The following is a 22260-nucleotide window of genomic DNA, read 5'->3' as shown; positions in this document are numbered from 1 at the left end:
ATTTTATCTTAATTTTTAAAAAATGTATTATTATATAAATAGTTCTATTTTTAAAGGATATTTCTATAAGTTTTAGCAGAACATTCTAGTGTTAAGACATGTTACATGTTGCAATAGTACACAAGCAAATTTTTTAAATAATATTTTTATAATTAATTTCTTTTATATATTATTTTAGTTAGATATATAAGCAGACTAATAAATTTAGTCAAAATTTAATTTTTTTTTTTAATTACTTTGAATCATTAAATATTTGAAATTTTGCATATTATTTAATATTAGAAAATTAACTTTTTTTTTTTTTTTCGCCATTAAGTTTATATTTGCTTATATTCAATTTTATTTATGTGTGTAAAAATGAACATAAAAGAAACTTCTAAGAAAAATAAAAAATAAAACATATATATGTGTATTATAAAATCCCTTAAAAAAATAAAATTATTATGGTATTTATACAAGTTAAATTTTAAAAAATTTAAGAATTATAAGAAAAATTTTAACTGATATATGTTAAAATTTTGTAAAAATAAAAATGTAAAATATAAAATTATGTTATTAAAAAATAAGTAAAAATATGTAACCTTAATTCTTTTTAGATGTAAAGAAAACAAGAGCAATAAAATAAATTAAATTTTAACCCGAAAAAAAAGAAAAAAATAGAACTATTTTTATCATATGTTTGTTTTATTCCTTTTCATATTTTTATTTTAATAATATAATTTTAACCTATATATAAAAGTTTTATATTATGGTGTTAATTTAATTTGTACATCTCTCCCTCTGTATGTAACAATATAAAAAATTCAAAAAAATATAGATAAAAATAAAAGGAATATAAAGGATTTGCTAATGTAATTTATAAATAGAGAATAGTTTGGATCTTATTTTCAATTTTTTTTTTTTTTATATAATTTATTATTTATTGTTTACAACTATAAAATCTAGCAAATAGAAAATAAAACAATATTAAGACTAATTTCTGAAATCTTTATTATAGTATAATTTCTGTTAATTCTTTTTATAGGAATATATACTTTTATTTTCATTTCTATATATGTGTGCAAATATCAATGAAAAAAAAAAAATAAAATAAAATTTTTTGAAAATATTATATTTAATAAATAAAAAAATACAAAATAACAATTTTTTTTTTTCTTATTTTTTATTGAAATTAAATTTTCTTTAAATAATACTTAAATAATAAAAGATAAGGCTTTTTTTTTTTTTTTAAGTTATTGTTAATTATATGTCAAAAAAAAAAAAAAAAAAAAAAAATATAACACAATTTATATAAAATTTTTAAAAATGCTAAACAGATTTATTGTAATATACAGGAATTCTTTTTTCTTTTTGTTTTATTAAATTTTTTTTTTTTTTTTCTAAGGGCAAATATTGTATAAGGCATATGTATATATATATATATATATGAAAAAAGAAAAACTATTAGTGATAAAAATTATGTTGTAATGATAAATTAATCGTAAAGTCAAACTATTGCTCTTTTTATTTTTTTTTTTTTTCTTAATTGAAATTTGTTTATTAACCTTATTCTCCTAATGACTATCGGTATCAAAATTAAAAAAAGCTATAAAAATGAAAAAATTTAGAATTATAAAAGTTTTTAATAAATATAATAGTAAATGATATGCTTTTAATTCTTTCAAAAGTAATGCTTTATTTATATAAAATATATAAATATTTCTTTTCTTTTTTTTAGGTATTTATTTACTAATTTTATTAATTTTCTTTTATATTTATCTAAGTTGTCTGCTATATAAACTTTTAATTCGAAACAAAAAAATTTCTCCAATTGCCTCCGCCAATTTGACGGGGGAAAAGACGAGGCTTTTTTTGTTTAACTTTTTCTTTTTCTGCCATATAAGTAATTTTAAAAAATGAAATGAATCAAAATAAAATTAAGAAAAATTTCTATTATACTTATTTTATATATATATATATATATATATATATATATATGAAAATATTACTATTATTATTATAATAATTATTATTATTAATATTTATTTTATTTTATCTTTTTTTGTATTAATATTTATTATTATTTTTTTAGGCAGAATTATATCTTTAATAATATTAACATTTTTAGACATAAAATATAATTCAATTGATTATAATACGTTATTGTTATTTCCCAATTTTTATTTTTATTTAATTTTACTTAAAACATTTCCAACTTATTTTTTTTTATCATCTTTTACAATAATAATTGTATTTTGGTCACAAGTTTACTATGCATCTATACTAGTATCATTTCCTTATTTGCAGTAATTTTCATTATCAATAAAATATAAAATAACATAAAGAAATTATTTGATACATATATATATATATATATATATATATATATATATATATATATATATATATATATATATATATATATATAATTTATTTTGTTATTTTACTAATTAATTTTTTTATTTCAAATGATAGGCCATTATATATTTTTTTAAATATCTTAGTATATACAATAAACATAGTCTTAGCTAGTTTAACCTTTTTCATGAAGACTTTTACTGATTATATTTATTATAATTATATTTTAGAATCAATTATAGATTATTTAATAGCAATAGGTTTCATTTATTATGGGATTAAGGTTTGTAAAAATAAAAAATAAAATTATATTTTTAAATAATTATATTAATATAATTTTATTAATTTAAAGGTAACGAAAAAGCTGAAGGAAAAGAGCAAAGGGATTTCAAGAAAAAAAAGCATTATAAGAAGAGTAACTAAAATTTTACAAAAAATAAAATTTTTTTAAATTTTATTATTAAAATGTATATGTATATTTAGTATATAAAAAATAAAATTTTTTATTAATATAGATACTGTCTCTATCTGTTATACTTTTCATAATTTTATCATTAAAAGGATTATATTCTTTCTGGTGCTTTTTTAGTGATTCAAATTTTTATAATTCATATCTAGACTTACCCACATCAGATGCTATAGTAATATGAATAAATAATAAATGAAATTATATTATTTTTTATATTTTTTATCCATTTTTTTTTTTTTTTTTTGTAGATATATTTTATATCAGAATGTATCCCTTCTTTGCTAATCATTTCTACTTTTCAACCAAATAAAGAAAAAAACGTATAAAAAAATAATATGGTGTTTAAATAAAATTAAAAAAATATTTAATTAAATAATGACAAAAAAAAATTTTTTTTTTTCTTATTCAGACATTAAACATTCAATACACTACTCCGTTGTGTTCTGAAACATTTGATCCATATAATTTTGAATTAAAAAAAAAAAAAAAAAGCCAAAATAAACGATAAATAAAAGTTATATATATATATATATATTAATTTTAAATAATTTCATATGTTCTAGAGAATATTTAAATAAATGTATTATTAAAAAAGTAAAGATAAAAATTTTTTATAATAGAAATTTTATATAATTTTTATTTTCCATTTCTTATATATGTTTTTTATAGTTTTCTTTTTGAATTTTTAAAAATTATATAAATAATTTATAAAATACTTTAATATTATATTATTTGAAAAGACATAATTTTATTGCTCTTAATGTTAAAAAAAAAAATTAAAAATTAAAAATGAATAATATTATTCATAAAAACAAATATAAAATATTTCTACTTTTTTAAAACTGTTTATTTATTTTTTATGTTAGGAAAAATTATTTTTCAGTGTATTTTTTTTTTTTCTAATATTAAAAATTAAAGTATATATTTATATAAATGTTTAATGATTTTTCTTTTTAGGAATTATTAAACTTTTGAAAAGAAAAATTATGTAAAATAATAATTTAGAATAGAATAGACAAAATTTATTAAAAAAAAAAAAAAAAGATTATCTTGTTAACATTTTACAAATGAGAATTTTTTAAAACATAGAAATTAATGTTTGGAAATTAGACAATACTTTAAAAAAAATTTTTTTTTTATGATTATTAAAAATGTAAAGGAGGCAACAGAAATAATCAAATTTTGTTAATTGGTATATATATATATACAAAAAATAATTTTTTTTTTTTTATTTATTATATCCTTTTTGCTCCTTATAACTATGTGTATGTAGAATTATACACATATCTGGCTCACAATTTGCAATAATAGAATTCTATAAAGAAAAAGAAAAAAATACACATATTTTTAATATATTATTCAATAAAAATTTTTTAATTTTTTCTTTTTTTTTTTAACATATAAAATTTGAATTTTAAGTTTAAAACTATTTGGATTAGGGAAATAGGATTCTAAGTTAGAACATTTCAAAACTATAAAAAAATAAAGAATTAAAAAGAATGTAAGAGTTATGCTAATACATTTTTTTTTTTTTTCTCTCTTTTCAAAATATTATTATTACCACATAAATTATTTAAATTACTTAAATTATTTTTATATTTCAAAATATTATTTCTATGTTTTTTTTTAGAATAACCATATTTTACTTTTAATGAAGTTATATTTAATTTTTTATCTTTTTTTGTAAATATATAGAAAAAGCTTTTAGATATAGCCTGAAGAAATTAAGAAAAAAATATGAGTACAATAAAAATATGAGTATTAAAGTACTACATATTCTTTTACATTATATTTTATCTATAAATATTTTAAATATTTATTTATTTTGTTATTTATTTATTTATTTTTTTTTTATTCTTACTATAATATTTAATACGTCTAAAGGATACAAATTAATCTTTAATGACTTCCTTTGAATTAACACAAAGTTGTGTTCTGATTGATAATATTTAGTTATATTTATAAAAGAATATTTATCACATGTGCAAATATAAAAAGGATAAATTTTTGAATTATTTTTAAAAACAAAGTCATCAAAATATGAAAAGTTTTGAACTGAATTATTTTTTTTACTATTTTTTGGAAGAGTAAAATAGTTAAATTTATTGATTGGAATATTTAAAATTGATATATTATAAAGAGAAGATAAATTTTTGTTATATGCAAAGGATTTAAAAATTTGAATTAACTTAATTCTGATTTTATTTAAGCTTAAGTAAAATTTATGAGCTTTTATATAATTATTATGTAAATATTCATCAAAATGATTAAAATTGATTTTATAACCTTTGATAAAATGATAATTTTTTAATATTTCAATATTTTTATAATTTGAAAATGTTTCTTTATAATGAGGAAAACTTTCAAAATAAATATTTTTTGAAATAAAAAGTAATAACTCCATGAAAAATAAGAAGATATTTAAATGTTTATGTAATTGAAAAAAAGATTGAAATTTTTCTAAACAATAAATTATATCATCATGAAGTTTTGATATTTGATCATTGCAATATTTTTTTAAGATAATATTTACATTATTAGATAATGTTTTGCATATATTAACAATATTAAAAAGATTATTTAAATTATCGTTTACATTTTGAAGAAATGTTTTTTCATAAAATTGTAAAATTAGTTGAAAATTAGTCATACAACTTTCTAATTCTTTATCACTTAATTCTTGTAGTAGTAGCAAAATATTTATAGGGCATTTCTTTTCTTTATACATTATATAAATATCTTTAATGAGTGAATTATATATTTCTTCATTACTTAGTTTAATGTTCTTCTTTGGTATTTCATAATTTAGTTCGAAGTTTTCAAAACTATTAAGCATATCTTTCTTTAATAAATCTTTACATGAATCACATATATTTTCACCATTTTTTATAATAAAAATACGACTCTTTAAAAAATTTTCTTCCGATGCATTTTCAGAAAGTTGTATATTTTTTTCTAAATATGTATTCAACGAATTTTCAGTTTTATCGTTATTTTTATTTTCATCTTTTATGAAGACTTTGGTAATTTTTTTTTCTTTTGTTTTTTTATCTATTATATCATTGTTCATTTTCATCTCATTGCTGCTGTTTCCATTTTTAAAAGTGATTTTGATATTATTGTCATTATGTATTTCTTTTTTTTCATTACTATTGTAACTTTTAACATTTTTTAAGTTGTAAAAAGGCATACACGTTTTATTTTTATTATTTACATATTTTTTTTTCCCATTAATTTTTATAATATCACAATCAAATGTGTTATTAGTATAGTTATTGTGTTTTTTTATACATAAATTATTTAACTTTTTGCAGTTTAACTTCTCTGTACTATTCATTTTTATACTTTTTTTTAGTTCATTTTGTTGTACTTCATCTCTTTTTATATTGATTAATTTACGTTTAGACACTTTACTATTGTTTTTTGTTATTATGTTATTTTTTTCTTCTTTTATATCATTTTCTTTTTTACTAGTAGGAGGACTTGCAGTTATGTTTTTATTAAAATTATTATTAATTTTTTGATTATTTGATATATCGATTTTTTCTTTACAACCTAAATAACTATCTATCTGATATATTTCACTTTCAAATTTTTCTATTTTATTATTTTGTAAATTTTCATTAAAAAATTTATTCTTAGAACACGAGCAACAAACTATTTTATCTTCTATCATTTTTCTCATTATATCATAATAATGTGCGAAATCATGCTTTTCATTTTCTTTAAAAAATAAATTATATAAATTTTCATCAAAATTTTCTTTTCTATTTTTTACATACTTAGAAAAATATATTATTTCCCTATCTTTGTAATAAAACTTTTTAAAATTATCATCTAATTGTAATATATTTTCGTATATTTTATATAATTTTTTATAATCATCAAATTTTGTATAGATAGATGACATTTTTTCATATAAATTATAAATATTCTGAATAATGTTATAAGAGTAAAGTAAGTATAACATAATTTTTTCTACTGATTTGCACTCCTTATCAATACAACTTATTTTCTGTATTCCTAGAAAACATAATTTACATTTAGAAGATTGAAAATTATCCATCTTTTTTCTATTTTTGTATATTCTAATTAAATCAAATTTTTTTTTTTTTTTTTTTTTTTCATTTCTTTTTTCATTTGTTTTGAAATCTAAACTAGAAAAACTTATATATTTTTCTTTAATGTTTATATAATAATTAATCAGAATATAATGTTGATCATTAGATACATAAGACTGCTTGATATCAATAATTATATCGTTAAAAATTCTTTTAATTATATCATCTCTTATATTTAAATGAAAATAAGATAAATCATTTGTTTTATTTTGTTTATGTAAAAATATTTGATCCATTTTATTTTTATATCTATTAATAGAAGTATTTAACTTGTAAGTTTTATTCTTATAATAGCATTTACTTAACTTATAAAATTGTAGGTAATGACTCTTCCTTTTACATTTTTTTAAAAAATTTTCTTTAAAACAGTAAATTATGTTATTTTTTAACTCTTTGTAGGAATTGATATTTTTATAAAAGTGCTCTAATATATTATATTTATAAATTATTATTTTTAAATTAATAGAGCACAAAATATTAAATGCTACATCTAGACTATAGATAATGTGCAAATTATCATAAAAATTATAATCATAAAAACAATTGGTACTTTCAATAAACTTATTTTTACTTTCTTTTTCTATGCTTATCCAGTATATATCAACTATTTCAAGGCAAAACTTTTCATATTCTATATTGTAATTTTTTTTTCTTTTTCCTTTTTTTTCCAAATCTTGCATCATAAAAAAATCATTTAAATTATTTTCAAATGAAAATTCAGAAAGTGATGAACAACTAGAATTCAACTCATCATTTGCAGAAAATTCCATATTTTTGTTGTTACCTTTGCTGTTTTTACAATTTTCATTAATATTATTTTCCTTATTTATATTATTGTCTATATTGCTATTAAAATAGTTATTTTTAGAACTTGAAAGTAAGGTTTCTAAATTTTTTTTGTCAATTACTTCAACAATTTTTGTTTTATTATTATTTTTTGTAGTAATACTTTCATGCACATTCTTTTTTTTTTTATAATTATTTTTGTAATTATTTTTATCTATTTTTTTCACAATTCCAATTTTATTGAACGCTTTTTTTTTTTTATTTATTTTTCTAAAATTAAATGTAGAAGACAATGTATATTTCATAGAATTTAATTCATATTTTGATTTATCTTTATGTATCTTATTATTGCTATTAAAATATGTAAGTATCGTATTTTGTTTTTTTAATATTTTATCAACTTTAAATATTTTATTTATATTTTGATTAATCATTTTGTCTTTTTCTTCAAACAATATTTGATCACGAGTGTTGCTGCTTATTGCTTCCTTTTTTTTTCTTTTTATAAAATCTAAGAAAAAATGATATAAAAATATAATTTTTTTTATATATGATAATAAGAATAAATATAAGGTTTTGTATTTTTTTGTTATTTTATTTTATTTTTATTTTTTTTTTTTTTTTTACTTTGAAATTCATTTTTATTTCTTATTTTTTTAGGCTTATATAATGAATGCATTGTTTCATTTTTATGTATGATATTTCCCTTCATGTCTAGGATATACATACTACCACTTTTGCTAGTCGCACAAATATATTTATTATTATAATTTATGTAAACTTTATTAATTTCATCTAGGATTGTTTTTCTAAATATTTTTTGCATCTGATTATTTGTACTAAATAATTCTAAATTATAATTGTTTTCATAAAATGTAATAATACATATGTAGTTATAATCGTTACTTATAGTAGCAAATATCATATTTGCTCTATGTAGCCTCCTACAATTAATTACATTTTCATTAGCTTTATCCATTTTAGTTGCAATGAAAACAAAAAAGAAAAAAAAAATTTTAGGAAAAATGCATTCAATAATTCAAAACAATATATTTTTAATATATCTAAAATTTACATGTTTTTGAGTTATTATATATTTATATCAGACATAATAGCAAGAAAAAAAAAAAAGGAAAAAAAAAAAAAAATTTTCACTGAAAATTAAACAAATCAATAACAGAAACAACGTTTCTTGAAGGTTGCAAAAAATTACATTTTAATATTTTAAGATAAAAAAAAAAAACCCTTTTTTTCATAATCATTTTATCATATTATTATAAGAATAAATTATTTTATCTAAAAAATGTAAATTTTTTAAATATTACTTTTTTTCTTTTTGAAAAATTTATATATTTATTATTCCAAAAAAAAAAAAAAAAAAATGTATGCTATAATTTATATTTTTTAAAATAAGAATAATTCATATACATATAAACATACATATGTATTATATCCCATCTTCAATTTTATAATTAAAATTTTAATTCTTTTATTATATAATATATATGATTAAATAATTTTATATATTTATGTATATTTTTATTCATTTATTTTTTTTTTGTATAAGTAGACAACATTTATACGTTATGTTTTTGAGAAGTTACATAAAAAATGAAGTAAAATTACAAAATAGTCTTATATAAGGATTAATCAAATTTATTAAAAAAAAAAAAATAATAATAATAAAATATGAATATATATGTATTTTTTTATTTGTAAATTATTTTATTTTTTTTTTTTAACAAAATTAAATTTTTCATATATTTTATTTTTCAATCATGATTCATATATATATATTTCTTTTTAAAATATAATATTATGTAAAATTACATATGTTAAAATATATATTATATTAAATATCTTTAAATCAAAAATATATGTAATAACTTAAAAAGTCATTTTGTCTTTCATAAATGCTTATGAAAAAAAAAATAGTTGAAACTTTTCTAATATAAAATTTGATTATTTCATAAAAAATAAGGGATTATAGAAATTTGCATTGGGGTTAAAAACATATAATTCTACTGTAATATTATTAAATATGTAATAAAATAACATGATAGTAAAATGAAATATAACATGTAAAAAGAAAAATAAATAAAGAATATATAATTTTTTATTATATATTTTTAAAGATTAGTTCATATGATAACACAAAACAATATAGATAAAATTCTTTGTTTTTGAAGAATTTATAAAATATATTTTAAGCACATTATATAAATATATAATGTATTTTAAAAGTATTAAAATATAATTTAATGAAGTGTATTAAATACACAAAGTATTATATAAAAAAGAAAATAAAATTCAACTTTGAAACATGATAAATAATATATTTTTTTAAATTTGGGAATGGAATTTTTTTTTAATTTTTTTTTGTTTGTCATACTTTATTAATTAAATTATTTATTTTATTAATTTTTTTTTTTAAATATATGAAATAGTATTAAATTCTAAATTACTTTATCATTTTAAAAATATGTATCTTTAAAAAAATCGTCTAAAACTATGAGCACATTCAAGTATATATATATATATATAACTAAAAATTTAAACATTAAAATTATGTAAAAAAAAGGTAATCATTATAAGTAAAAAGGCTAAGATTATATAATGTTTCTTAAAAAAAAAAAAAATTGATTGAAAATTAAATATATTTAATGCAAAAGCAAAATATAAAAAAATTATTTTAATAAATGTGCATTATATTTTCGTGGTTATTTTACTCTAAAAGAAAATATAAATGCATAAAAAAATAAAAAAAATATAAGGATGAAAATTTAAAAAAAAAATATTGCAATGCTATTAAAATATATCACATATAAATATTTAAAAGAAAAGATTTTTTAATTAAAAATATACATATTTAAAATAAAATATTTCATCTGTTAATTTTTTTTTTTAAGATGTATGCTGAAACAAATATTTTTTTTTAGGAATTATTTAGATAAATGCAATTTATCTATGTGTAAATTTTTCTTTTTTAGCATATTTTAATATAAAAGAAAAAAAAAATATGAAAAATTAAAATGTAAAAAACGTAATGCTTATAAATTTTATTTTTTAAGTTGATAAGTGAAGGATATCTGAACACACTATCATTTCATTAAGCAATTACATTTTTAAAATGATAAATTAAAAGGAAAAATAAGAAATAAAATAGTAAGTGAAGTAATATGAGAAAATTATAATATAAATGAAATGAAGATTTGAAAAAAATAAAAAAGATGAAAATAAATACACTTTTAGTATTAGTATTAATCTTAACAGTTGCCAGTGAACAAACAAAGACAATAAGTAAAATCAAATTTAAAAAGTATAAAGTAAAAAATTTCATAAGTATTAATAATAAAAATAAAAAATATATATATCTAAAAAAGAAACACGTAAAAAAGTATGTAACTTATTTTAGTAAAAATGATATCATATTTAAAATAAAACAGATAATTACGAGGAATGATTGTTTAGTTATGCCTCTAAATATTATATTAAATTTGAGTAATATATTTTTTTTTATGTTTTCTTTGAATTATTATAATTTAATAAATAAAAATCATAGAAATGCATTATTAGAAATTACTGATAATATAAACTCTAAAATTTTCCTATTTAACACAATAAATGATACAATAAAAAATATACCAAATAATTTTTCGTCTTTTTTAAAAATTTTCTTTTTTTCTATTACTCAATTTTTTTCACAAATTTTTATTTCTCATTTAGCATCTACCTTTTTTTATTCACATAATAATGAACAAGAAAGTGAAGGAAAAAAAAACAAAAATATGCTTTGTGATAAATTAGAAAACTTAAAAGATAAAAATGATATTGCATATACAGAAAAAGATGACGTAAAATTAAGTGAAAATGATAAAAAGAAAGATAATGAAAGCAATGAAATAAGTTCAAATAAAAAAAAAGATTTATATTCCCATTTTTTAAAAGAACAAATTAGTAGAGAAAATGAAATAGATCACTTAAATTATAAGGAAATTAATGAAATAAATAATAATATAAAAAGTGAAAATTTTAAAAATATTTATAATGAAAACATAAGGAATACTATTTTAAAATATATGTGTGTATTAAATCACACAGGATTTATACCTATGTTTATATTTAATCAAATTTTAAAAAAATTAAATTTTCTAGATAACGATGTGAATGTTTTAACTAACTTTTATGTTCTAATTAACGGGTTTATATCAAAGGTTTATGTTAATATATTTCTTAAAAAAAATAAATTAATAATTAATGAAAAAAAAAAAGTTTATTCACTAAAATTAATTTTTTTTAATTCATACACTTATTTTATTATTATTTCATTATTTTTGAAATTTTTCAATACGGCTAATTTTATTTATGAAAAATCAATAAAGCAAATACTATTAACTTTTAACAATATATTAATACCTTCTATTCTTATTATTATTTCAAACATTATATATGAAGGAATAGTAGAGAAATCATCTTTTTATATTAAAGATTTAATATTTATTTTCAATAATAAATATCTCTTATATCCATTTTTCTTCTTTGGCTTATTTTATATAAATAATCATTATCGATTTTTTCATGTAAAAAAAAAGAAAATTAACATAAATTTACCCTTATTTATATAATTTTAAAAAAGATTTTATAATATACATAAAAAAATATCAATGATTTATGAAAATATAATTAATAAAACAAAAATAATTTCTTTTTTTTTTCTTTTTTTAGATAAAAACAAGTTTACAACTCTTTCTTCTAATCCAATCAATGACTCCTCCTAATTACAACATTTTCTTTTTAAACGTAAGAGAAAAAAAAAAAATATATATGGATATAGTTAATATTAAAGATAAATATAATATATATGAAAAGTAAAAAAGCTTTATCATCATAATAATATATATAATTAAAATTTTCAATTTATATATGTATTCTTAAATATACTTATATATATATATAGTTTATATTTTACATAAATATTTTTTATGAAATTTTTTTCTTTTTTTTTTCTTAAATGTATTTATATTCCTTTATATTTAAATAACATTATTTTATTTATTAATTTTTCAATACAAGTAATATTATTTTTCTATATTGTTATTATTATTTTTAGAAGAAATTGGGAGATTTCAAAGATATAAAGAAAATATTAAGCTTTTCTTATTCTATATACCTCATTCCTTTATATTTTTATTCTTTAATATTATATAAATATTTTAAAAATAAGAATATATAAAATTTGAAGTCTTTTATTAATAAATAATTATATGTAATCTAGAACTTGTGTAAAAGTAAAATATAATTTAAAAGAAAATTAATGCTAATACAAAATATCAATATGGATATATTCTATTTTCTTATTTAATATCTTTATACAGAGAAATTTGTTTTCTGTAATATTTTTTTTTTTTACTAAAATATAAACGTTGTTTCAATATTATTAGATTCTACAAAAAAAAAAAAAGGAATACAGTTGTGAAAATAGATAAAAAGTATCTTAAGACACAATAAACGCGTTTGATACTAATTTGTTATTATATATATAATTAATAATGAACTTTTATTTTTATCCTATTTTAATAAAGCATAAAATTGTTATATATTTATTTCTTATTCTTTTATTGAAAAAAGATTAGACATATGTCTATACATTAATATACAATTTATGTTATGTATATAAAATATATAAAGATGTATTATATTTTATTAAAGCACAACTTTTTAAATAATAGAATGAAGACTTCAAAATATTACAAAACACTTAAAAAATAATAAATACATTATTTGTATGCACTTAAATGCATAAAAAAATTGAGAGATAAAGCAGAATAATAAAAAAGTATGTATATATATAAATCAATTAGCTATATTTAGATTATGCTAGTATGCTATAATATTTTTAACTTTTAGATAACTTCTATTTTAAAAAAATAATAGAATAAAAAAAAAAAAAAAAGCCTAAATATATTATTCATTTTAAAAAAGAAATTATATTAAAAATAAAAAATTAAATAACGAAAAATATATATATTTTTATGTTAAATAAAAAATATGTAAATACAGGAGTATTTAATCTATATATGAGTATATCAATGATGAAAAATGTCCTAATATTTTTTTAATTACTACATATAAAAAAAAAAGAAATTTAAAAAAATATTTTTTTTTCTTATAATTTTGGTTATTTTTGCACAACTTAGTTTTGGTAGCTTACTTATGTACAAGGCCTTGTATATTTCATAATTTATTTTTTTTTAAAAAAAAAAATATAATAAAAGAAAAAAAAAAATCATGATACCATTTTCTATATTAAAATACACGATAAATTACTGACAACATTAATTTTTTGTTTATTAAATAATGTAAAATAAAAAATACAAACTTTTTAATTATTATCTTTTTCTTTTTACAATTTGAAATATATGAGTAAAAATACATATAAATGGAACTTTATGAGAAACAAAATTGCACATCATAAATTGCAAAATTTAAGTTTAATTATTTTTTCATTTAAAAAGAAGAAAAATTTTACTATATAAAAAGAGATACGAAATTGTTATAAAAATACAAATTATTAATATAAATTCATAAATGAATTTATAAAAAATTTAAGTGTTCATTACCAAAAAAAAAAAAAAATAAAATAAAATAAAGCAAAGGAAATATGCATGAAACCATGATTAGCATTGAGATGATTATATATATATATAAAGCAAGTAAATATTAAAATAAAATTACAACACTTTTTAATTTTGTCTTGTATTAAGTAATAATATTAAAGTACTAAAAAAAAATTTTTTGCATGCATATATATGTAATAGTTTAAAAAATTTACATTTTCTTTTAATTTATTTGTATTTATAATAGGTATTTCACTTAATAATTTTTATATACACATTTTTTGTTCATAAATTTTTTTGTATATAAATAAATATACATATAAAATAAAGAATAATAAGATGATTATAAAAAAAAAATGGTGTATAAAGATATTTTTATTTGTAATTAGTATTTTGTGTAAAAAAAACAAGTTTTTCATAAAAGGTTTTAACAATGAAGGACATGAAGCAATAGGTATGGTAGCTATGTCTGGATTAAAAAGTGAACAATTGTATGAGTTAAAAAAATTGTTAAGTGGAAAAGATTTAGTTGATTTAGGTAAATGGGGTCATTTAGTTCATGAGAAAATAAAACAAGCAGAATCGATGCATTTTAATTTACAATATAATGATTGCAAAAACATAAAATTTACTTGTGAAGATAAAAATGGATTGTGTTTAATTAATTCTATTAAATATTTTTATAATAAATTATTATTACCTCCTGGTTCAGATCCTAATAATGACATAACATTTAAATATCCTCGTAAAATTACATTCACTGATTCAGATTCATTAAAATATCTTGTTACTTTAATAAGTGATATGCATCAACCACTCAGAATATCTTTTCTTAATGATAATGGTGGCAAAAATATTAATGTAACTTTTTATGACAGTAAATCAGAAAAAGTGAAAAGCGATTTATTTAAATATTTGGAAAATGAAATTATAAATAAAATGATTCAAAAATATCAATCATCTTGGTATAGTGGATGGACTCATGTAAATAGAATTTTTAATGATCATAAAAAAGATGAAGATTTATTTAAAAAAAATGGAATAGATGTTATATATATTTGGGCTAAGGAGATTGTGAGTGATTTTTGTTCGGAATTTTATATGGATAATTCTATTGCAAATTATATGACACTTAAAGAAGAAAAATTTTGTTTTGATACAACTAAAGAATTAGAAATTTCCTATGAAATGGAATTTCTACTTGAAAGATTAATAAGAAATAATATTTTAAGAGCAGGTTCAAGAATATCTATTCTGTTAAATCATATTTTTGCAAAAAAAAAATTCTCCAATTTTAGAAAAAAATCAGAATTTGATAGAGGTATATATATTCCTTAACATTGTTTATGACTACATATATATATGTTTTTAAAAAATTGAAATATTTATTTATGTATTTAAATTTGCATATATAAAAAATATATTTATAATTTTATTATAAAAAAAAAATATATATAAAGTAATTAAATGAATATACATAAGTATATATAAAATAATACCTTATTAAAAAAATATAAAAATAAATAATACCCCTTTTGATCACTTATTTTATTTGAAATATTTATTCATTTTTATTATATACATTTATATTTAATGAATTAGTAAAATCCTTTTATTTAAGAATGTGAAATTTATTAATTGTCTTATGTTAATATTTTTTTTTTTCTTTTTAGTCGAATTTGAAGAATTAAACAGATTTAAAACCGAATCAATATATAAAAATAATGCAATATATATAAATTTATTGATAATTCTTGTTATACTGGTTAGAAATATAAAAGAGAAAAAATAGAATAAAATTTATAATTGCAATTTTTTTTTTTTTTTTTTTTTTGTAGTTTACAATTTTTTATTTCAATTTCATAATGAATAGAAGAAATAAAATGAGATTACCCAGTAAAATCAATGAATCTGAATTGCAAGAAAAATGTAATTGAAAATTTTAAGAAAAAAAATTAAGTAAATTGTTAGAATAATAAGGAAAATTATGATATTATCAATTTTTCTTTTTCTGAACTATATAAAATTCACATAAACTTATAAAAATTTGTTTGATATCATTATTAGAAGAATATTTTATTTTAAAAATATATTCTGCTTATTTAATATCTTTTATTTCTTTTATTTATTTATAGCTTTGTTTTGTGTTGTTTTTTTTTTTTTTATACACATTATTAATTTCATCCTTAAAAACTATGAAATGTTCTTTTTTTGTTTATATAGTAAAATAATAGTAATTATTTTCACTTTTTTCTGTTTTAATATATATAATTTTTTTTTTTTTTCTTTTTTTTATGCTTAATAACAAATGTAAAATAAGAAACAATAAAAATATTTGTTTTCTTAAAATAAGCATTAACATAAAAAAATGTTTTAATTGCATAAACATTTTACTAAAATTTTAAAAATTTGAATATATATTTGTAATTTACATAAAAATATAGTTTTAACCTATTAAATTTTATATAACAACATTTATAAGGGCTTATCAAAAAAAAGAAATAATAAAAAATAAATAAAATGTAAAAATAGCATTAATTAAAAAAATTAATATATAGTATTTCTTTTTTTCTTTTTTCTTTTTCTTTTTCCTTTTTTTTTTTTAATTATTTATTTTTATATTTATTTCATTCTTGTTCAATATAGCAAGTTATATATTTTCTTAATCTAGTTTTATTAAATTTTTTATAAGCTATAGAAAAAAAAAAAAAAAATTCACGCATACTATGAAAAATTTAAATTGAATAATTGAAAAATATAATAAAAAATGAAACTATTTTTTTTTTTTTTTTTTTTTAAATATTAATAATTATAAAATAGTGTAAGTTATAAATACATTACATGTATTTTTTTTCTTTTATAAATATATTATGGAAAAGTAGAAAGCTTTTTGTAATGGATATATTAAAATATTATTTAATATTAATATTAATAGAACACTATTTTACAACATCTTTAGAGTATATAATTAATAAAAAAGTGAATTTTTACATAAAATACTATAAAACAAATAATACTAGCAAGAAAAAAAATGTAATAATTCAGTTAACAAGGGAAAATGATAAAGAAATAAAAATTGTTAAATATCCAAATCCAATACTAAGAAAAAAATGTGAAGAAGTTGTTAATTTTGATGAAAATTTAAAAGTAAAAAAAAGAAAAAGGAACATATAAGATGTGAACTACATTAATAATTAAATAACGATAAATGAAAAAATAATTCTTATTAATAAATATTAATTCAAAAAATTACATAGGATATTTATTGCATATTATAAATATTTTTTTTTTTTTTCCTCTTATTTTAATAGAATACTATTAGAAGTATGTTTAATATTATGTATGAAAATAAAGGAATCGGTTTATCAGCACCTCAAGTAAATATAAGTAAAAGAATTATAGTATGGAATGCACTATATGAAAAAAGAAAAGCTGAAAATGAGAGAATTTTTATTAATCCAAGTATAGTTGAACAAAGTTTAATTAAAACAAAAGCAGTTGAAGGGTGCTTATCGTTCCCAAATATTGAAGGAAAGATAGAAAGACCAAGCATAGTTTCAATTAGCTATTTTGATTTAAATGGAAACAAGCATTTAAAAATTTTAAAAGGAATACATTCTAGAATATTTCAACATGAATATGATCATTTAAATGGCATCTTATTTATTGATAGGATGACTCAAAGTGAAAAAAAAAAAATTAAAGCAAAGTTAAATCAACTAATACATGAATATAAAAACATTTATTCTGAAACTCCAGCTATTTAATAATTATTCTATCTTTCCTTTATTAACTTTTTTTTTTTTTTTTTTTCTTTTTTTGTAAACTTTGAACTATGTCTTTTTTCATAAAATAAATATGCATATAAAATTACCTTTCTTGCTGAATACTATTATGAATATAGTATTTTTTATCATAATTTTAATATGTGCAAAATAAATTTATTTATTTATTCTTTTTTTAAGTATCACTTAAAATAATTGAATATAAAATTATACTTTTTTATATTCTTTTTTTCATATAAACTTTTTTTTAATCACTTTATATGTTTATATAATTTAAAAAAAAAAAAATAAAATAAAATAATAAGATTAAAAAAAATTATACAACACTGGGTATATAAATGACCATATTTTTAATATAGATAAATGTGTATGTATGTATATATATATAATAAATTAAACAAAAAAACAAAAAGAAAAACTCAAATGAAAAAAAATTTACAAAAAAATGTAATTTTGAAATAAAAAAATAGAATATATATAAAATGGAGTGCTATTTAAAAATAACACTTTTATATTTTTTTGCTATTCTTCCAGAAGCTATTGTAGTTCTTTTCCTTAATGAAGATTTATTAGATGAAGTTTTTTTTCTTAACATATGATTTCTACCAGCTTTTTTTCTAATTAGTTTTCCATTTTTTGTTATTTTAAATCGTTTAGCTATTGATTTATTTGTTTTCGGCTTGATATTAGTTATTCCACGAACATATAATTTGAAATTATTCATATTTTTTATAAAATTAATATTCATTTTTATAAATAGGAATTTATATAATTTTCTTTGTTTTTTTTCTTTTTTTTCTGAATATTTGTTTTTTAAAAAATATATATAGTTAATTTTTCTTTTTATATTATCATTCACTTTATTCAAGTACAATTCTTTATTTATTACATTGATGTTTTTTTTTTCATCTGAAAAATCTAGGGAAAAAATAAATAATATCAATTTAAATAAGAAATACTTCATAATTTTTTATAACCATTAATAAACATCTTTATTTCTTGTATAAAAAAAAATAATTTATTATTAAAAAATTATGAAATTCTTATTCATTCTCTTAAATTTATTAATATATATTAAATGAAAAAGAAAAAAAAAAAAAGGAATATAAAGCGCTTTCATTTATTTATAATTATCTTTTCTTTCTTTTCTTTTTGTTTTAATGCTAAACATTAATGCAACTTTTAAGAACTCATTTTATTTATTTTTTTTTTTTTTAAAATAGGTTACTAATTATCTTAATGAAAAAAGGATATTGAATTTTAATTAATTCATTCTTAAAAATAGAGTAATTTATAAACTTAAATATCTTTTTATAAATATGAATAAAATATTTATCCTTTTAATAGATTCAAATAATACTAAAAAAAAAAAGTGTTTCTTATATCTTAGTACGTCTGCATACAAAAATATATATGTACATCTATTGTATATATTTTTATAATTAACACAAAAGAAAAATAAAAAAATAAAAAGTTAATGTAACAAAATATCTTATATATGAAATTCTATTTTTTAAATAGTTAATGTATTTAAAAAAAAAAAATGTATAAGCAGTGTCGATATAAATATAAATTTAGTAAAATTCAAAAGTAAAAAAAAGAAAGGAAGTTCATGAATAACATTTTTATAAATAATAAAACATGTATTAAAAAAAAAAAAAAATTAAGTTTTACTAAGCAATGTACATTTTTTTTTAAATTAAAAAATTTTTAAAAAATATATATATTATATGTTCTTTAATATTTTATATATAAATATAAGAACAATTAACATTTTTTTTTATAAATAAAATTTTGTATTTTTAAAAGTAAAAATTTCATATTATATAATTTACATACATTAACTAAAAAAAAAGAAAAGTTATTCACTTAAAATTTAAATACAATAGGATACAAATTAAGTTTGTGTTCATTTAATCTATTTTTTTTTTTCTTCTATTTTTAGATAAATATATTTTCTTAATTCAACGAAAAGATAAATTTATATAAACACATAAAAAAAAATATACTTTTATACAGAGAATAATTTTTAAAAAAAAATTAAAAATTTTAGATAATTTTATGTATATTCTTTTAATATAATTTTTTTATATAAAAAGTAAAATATAGATATATATCTGAATTTATACAAGAACATAAAATTATATTTTTACTGATAATTTTTTAGAGGTATTACAGATTTAATTCAATTGGATTTATAAAATAATAATTATATATTTGTTATAGATAAAAAAAAAAATTTAATGGATTAATCATTTCTTTTTTTTTAATTAATAAAATTGTTTATTTTAAAATAAATTTAAAGAAAATAACATAAAATATGTCATAAGAAAAAAAAAAAAAAAACAAAAAATTAAAAAATAAAAAAGAGAAAAAAAATAAAAAATATATGTATGTATTTGAAATATAAATAATTAAGAAATGACATTTAATATAACCATGAATAATTGCATATATATGATATAAATATATGTGAATAAAATATATTTGAATAAATAGTGAAACAGATAAACATATACAGGTTAAAAATTTTAAAATATTATTATATATATATATATATAAATATATGTGCATATAAAAAAAATATAACATTTATTGAAATGGAAGGTTTGTTAAATAAAATAGACAAAATAGAACCAAGTGATCCGATAATAAGAGAAGAGTATAATAAATTTAAATATGATGTTACTAAACAAGCTATAGATTCATTAAAAGATAGAATACCTAAAAGAATAATTTATTTTAACAATTTAGTAAATGTGAATTCAGAACCAGGAACTATATTAGATACAAAAGATTTAGATAGTAATTCATATAAATATAAAGTAAATCGTATAGAAGAAAATGTTAGAAAAAAACATAAAGTAAATGATTTAGATGATAGAGAGAAAAAGAAAGATACATTAGATTATAATATGAAAAATTATGTTAATCATGAAGAAAAAAAAATTGTAATTGATGAAAAAGTTTTGTATACTCATTACGTACCTTCTCATAAACAGATATATTCTGAATTGGAAAAAATAAAAGCATATGCATCTGAATTAATAGAAATAATTGGAAATATTAAGCTTTGGATACAATTAAATGTTCCTAGAATAGAAGATGGTAATAATTTTGGAGTAGGTATACAAGAAGAAGCAATTCAAGAATTAGCTAGAGTAGAAGAAAGTGCTTTTAATTTATATGATGCCATTGTAAAATATTATATGGAAAGAGCAAAACTATCAACAAAAGTTATAAAATATCCCAATGTCTATGATTATCAAGAAGCTATTAGAGAGTTAGACGAAAAGGAATGGATTCATATTAAAATTACTATCATAGATATGAGGAATAATTATATTATGCTTTATGATTTATTATATAAAAATTGGGAGAAGGTTGTCAAACCAAAAAATGAAGATGCGCATCATAGAATGACATTTTAAATATATATAAATATAATTGAGGAAAATAGGTTTAAAAAAAAGAAAATTTCTAGAAATATATATATATGGAGTAACAAAAAGATTAATATATTTTCAGAGAATTTATGTACATAAATTGAAATGATTAAAACTAAGTATTATTATGATAGTTTATACAGATATACAAAATTCATTAAATTTTATGAAGTTAAAAATTTTTAATAAATATAATTAATATATTAAATATATATAAAAACGTGTTAAATGTTTTTTTATTTCCTTTTTTTTAATTGGTTACTTTTGTCATTTCTTTTGAAATTAATATTTTTATCGCAATTACTATTTACTATAATATTTTCTTTATGCTTCTTTAAATAAGCCATATATTTATTCTTATGTATTTTTATTTTATAATTTGTTAGCTATATATATATATTATATAAGTTTTATATGAATTATTTTGCGATTATAAATATAAGAAAAAATACATGATTTATTATTTATATTTACAGCTTTGATTTTTTTTTTTTTTTAATAAAGCAAAAAAGACATACAAAAAGAATAATTATTAAAGTAGATAAAAAGAGATAAATTTTAGTAGCGTTTTTAAAAAAAATAAAAACATATATATATATGTATATGCTATTGGTTAAAGAATATACAAAGAAATATGTTTTCATACAAAGCAATGAAAGTTTAATTATTAAAATATAACATTTTTATAAACAAAAAAAA

General features: G+C 16.1%; 7 protein-coding genes across 7 annotated transcripts; 5 read left to right on the top strand and 2 right to left on the bottom strand.

Moving 5' to 3' along the window:
- Nucleotides 1-1556: 1556 nt before the first annotated feature.
- On the top strand, nt 1557-3314 carry PRELSG_0705700 (conserved Plasmodium membrane protein, unknown function; the record flags this gene model as incomplete). The annotated part of the gene is made up of 8 exons (XM_028675741.1): nt 1557-1566; nt 1718-1882; nt 2072-2285; nt 2455-2620; nt 2690-2752; nt 2853-2978; nt 3055-3126; nt 3216-3314. The coding sequence occupies 8 exons, from the start codon at nt 1557-1559 to the stop codon at nt 3312-3314; spliced, it is 915 nt and encodes a 304-aa protein (XP_028532300.1).
- Nucleotides 3315-4034: 720 nt separating this feature from the next.
- On the bottom strand, nt 4035-8692 carry PRELSG_0705600 (conserved Plasmodium protein, unknown function; the record flags this gene model as incomplete). The annotated part of the gene is made up of 5 exons (XM_028675740.1): nt 4035-4121; nt 4205-4278; nt 4368-4521; nt 4668-8224; nt 8341-8692. The coding sequence occupies 5 exons, from the start codon at nt 8690-8692 to the stop codon at nt 4035-4037; spliced, it is 4224 nt and encodes a 1407-aa protein (XP_028532299.1).
- Nucleotides 8693-10943: 2251 nt separating this feature from the next.
- On the top strand, nt 10944-12946 carry PRELSG_0705500 (conserved Plasmodium membrane protein, unknown function; the record flags this gene model as incomplete). Its single annotated transcript, XM_028675739.1, has 3 exons — nt 10944-12293; nt 12439-12513; nt 12824-12946. The coding sequence occupies 3 exons, from the start codon at nt 10944-10946 to the stop codon at nt 12944-12946; spliced, it is 1548 nt and encodes a 515-aa protein (XP_028532298.1).
- Nucleotides 12947-14669: 1723 nt separating this feature from the next.
- On the top strand, nt 14670-16267 carry PRELSG_0705400 (P1 nuclease, putative; the record flags this gene model as incomplete). Its single annotated transcript, XM_028675738.1, has 3 exons — nt 14670-15651; nt 16004-16095; nt 16169-16267. 3 exons carry the CDS (start codon nt 14670-14672, stop codon nt 16265-16267), a joined length of 1173 nt encoding a protein of 390 aa, XP_028532297.1.
- Nucleotides 16268-17225: 958 nt separating this feature from the next.
- PDF (peptide deformylase, putative) lies at nt 17226-18097 on the top strand (the record flags this gene model as incomplete). Its single annotated transcript, XM_028675737.1, has 2 exons — nt 17226-17477; nt 17642-18097. The coding sequence occupies 2 exons, from the start codon at nt 17226-17228 to the stop codon at nt 18095-18097; spliced, it is 708 nt and encodes a 235-aa protein (XP_028532296.1).
- Nucleotides 18098-18605: 508 nt separating this feature from the next.
- Nucleotides 18606-19079, bottom strand: PRELSG_0705200 (apicoplast ribosomal protein L35 precursor, putative; the record flags this gene model as incomplete). Its single annotated transcript, XM_028675736.1, has 1 exon — nt 18606-19079. One exon carries the CDS (start codon nt 19077-19079, stop codon nt 18606-18608), a length of 474 nt encoding a protein of 157 aa, XP_028532295.1.
- Nucleotides 19080-20715: 1636 nt separating this feature from the next.
- On the top strand, nt 20716-21546 carry PRELSG_0705100 (subunit of proteaseome activator complex, putative; the record flags this gene model as incomplete). The annotated part of the gene is made up of 1 exon (XM_028675735.1): nt 20716-21546. The coding sequence occupies one exon, from the start codon at nt 20716-20718 to the stop codon at nt 21544-21546; it is 831 nt and encodes a 276-aa protein (XP_028532294.1).
- Between the last annotated feature and the right edge of the window lie 714 nt (nt 21547-22260).

The sequence above is a fragment of the Plasmodium relictum genome (assembly GCF_900005765.1).
Source record: "Plasmodium relictum strain SGS1 genome assembly, chromosome: 7".
Lineage (NCBI taxonomy): Eukaryota > Apicomplexa > Aconoidasida > Haemosporida > Plasmodiidae > Plasmodium > Plasmodium relictum.
Note: the sequence above shows the minus strand (reverse complement) of the source record. Positions and strands in the feature narration are given on the sequence as shown.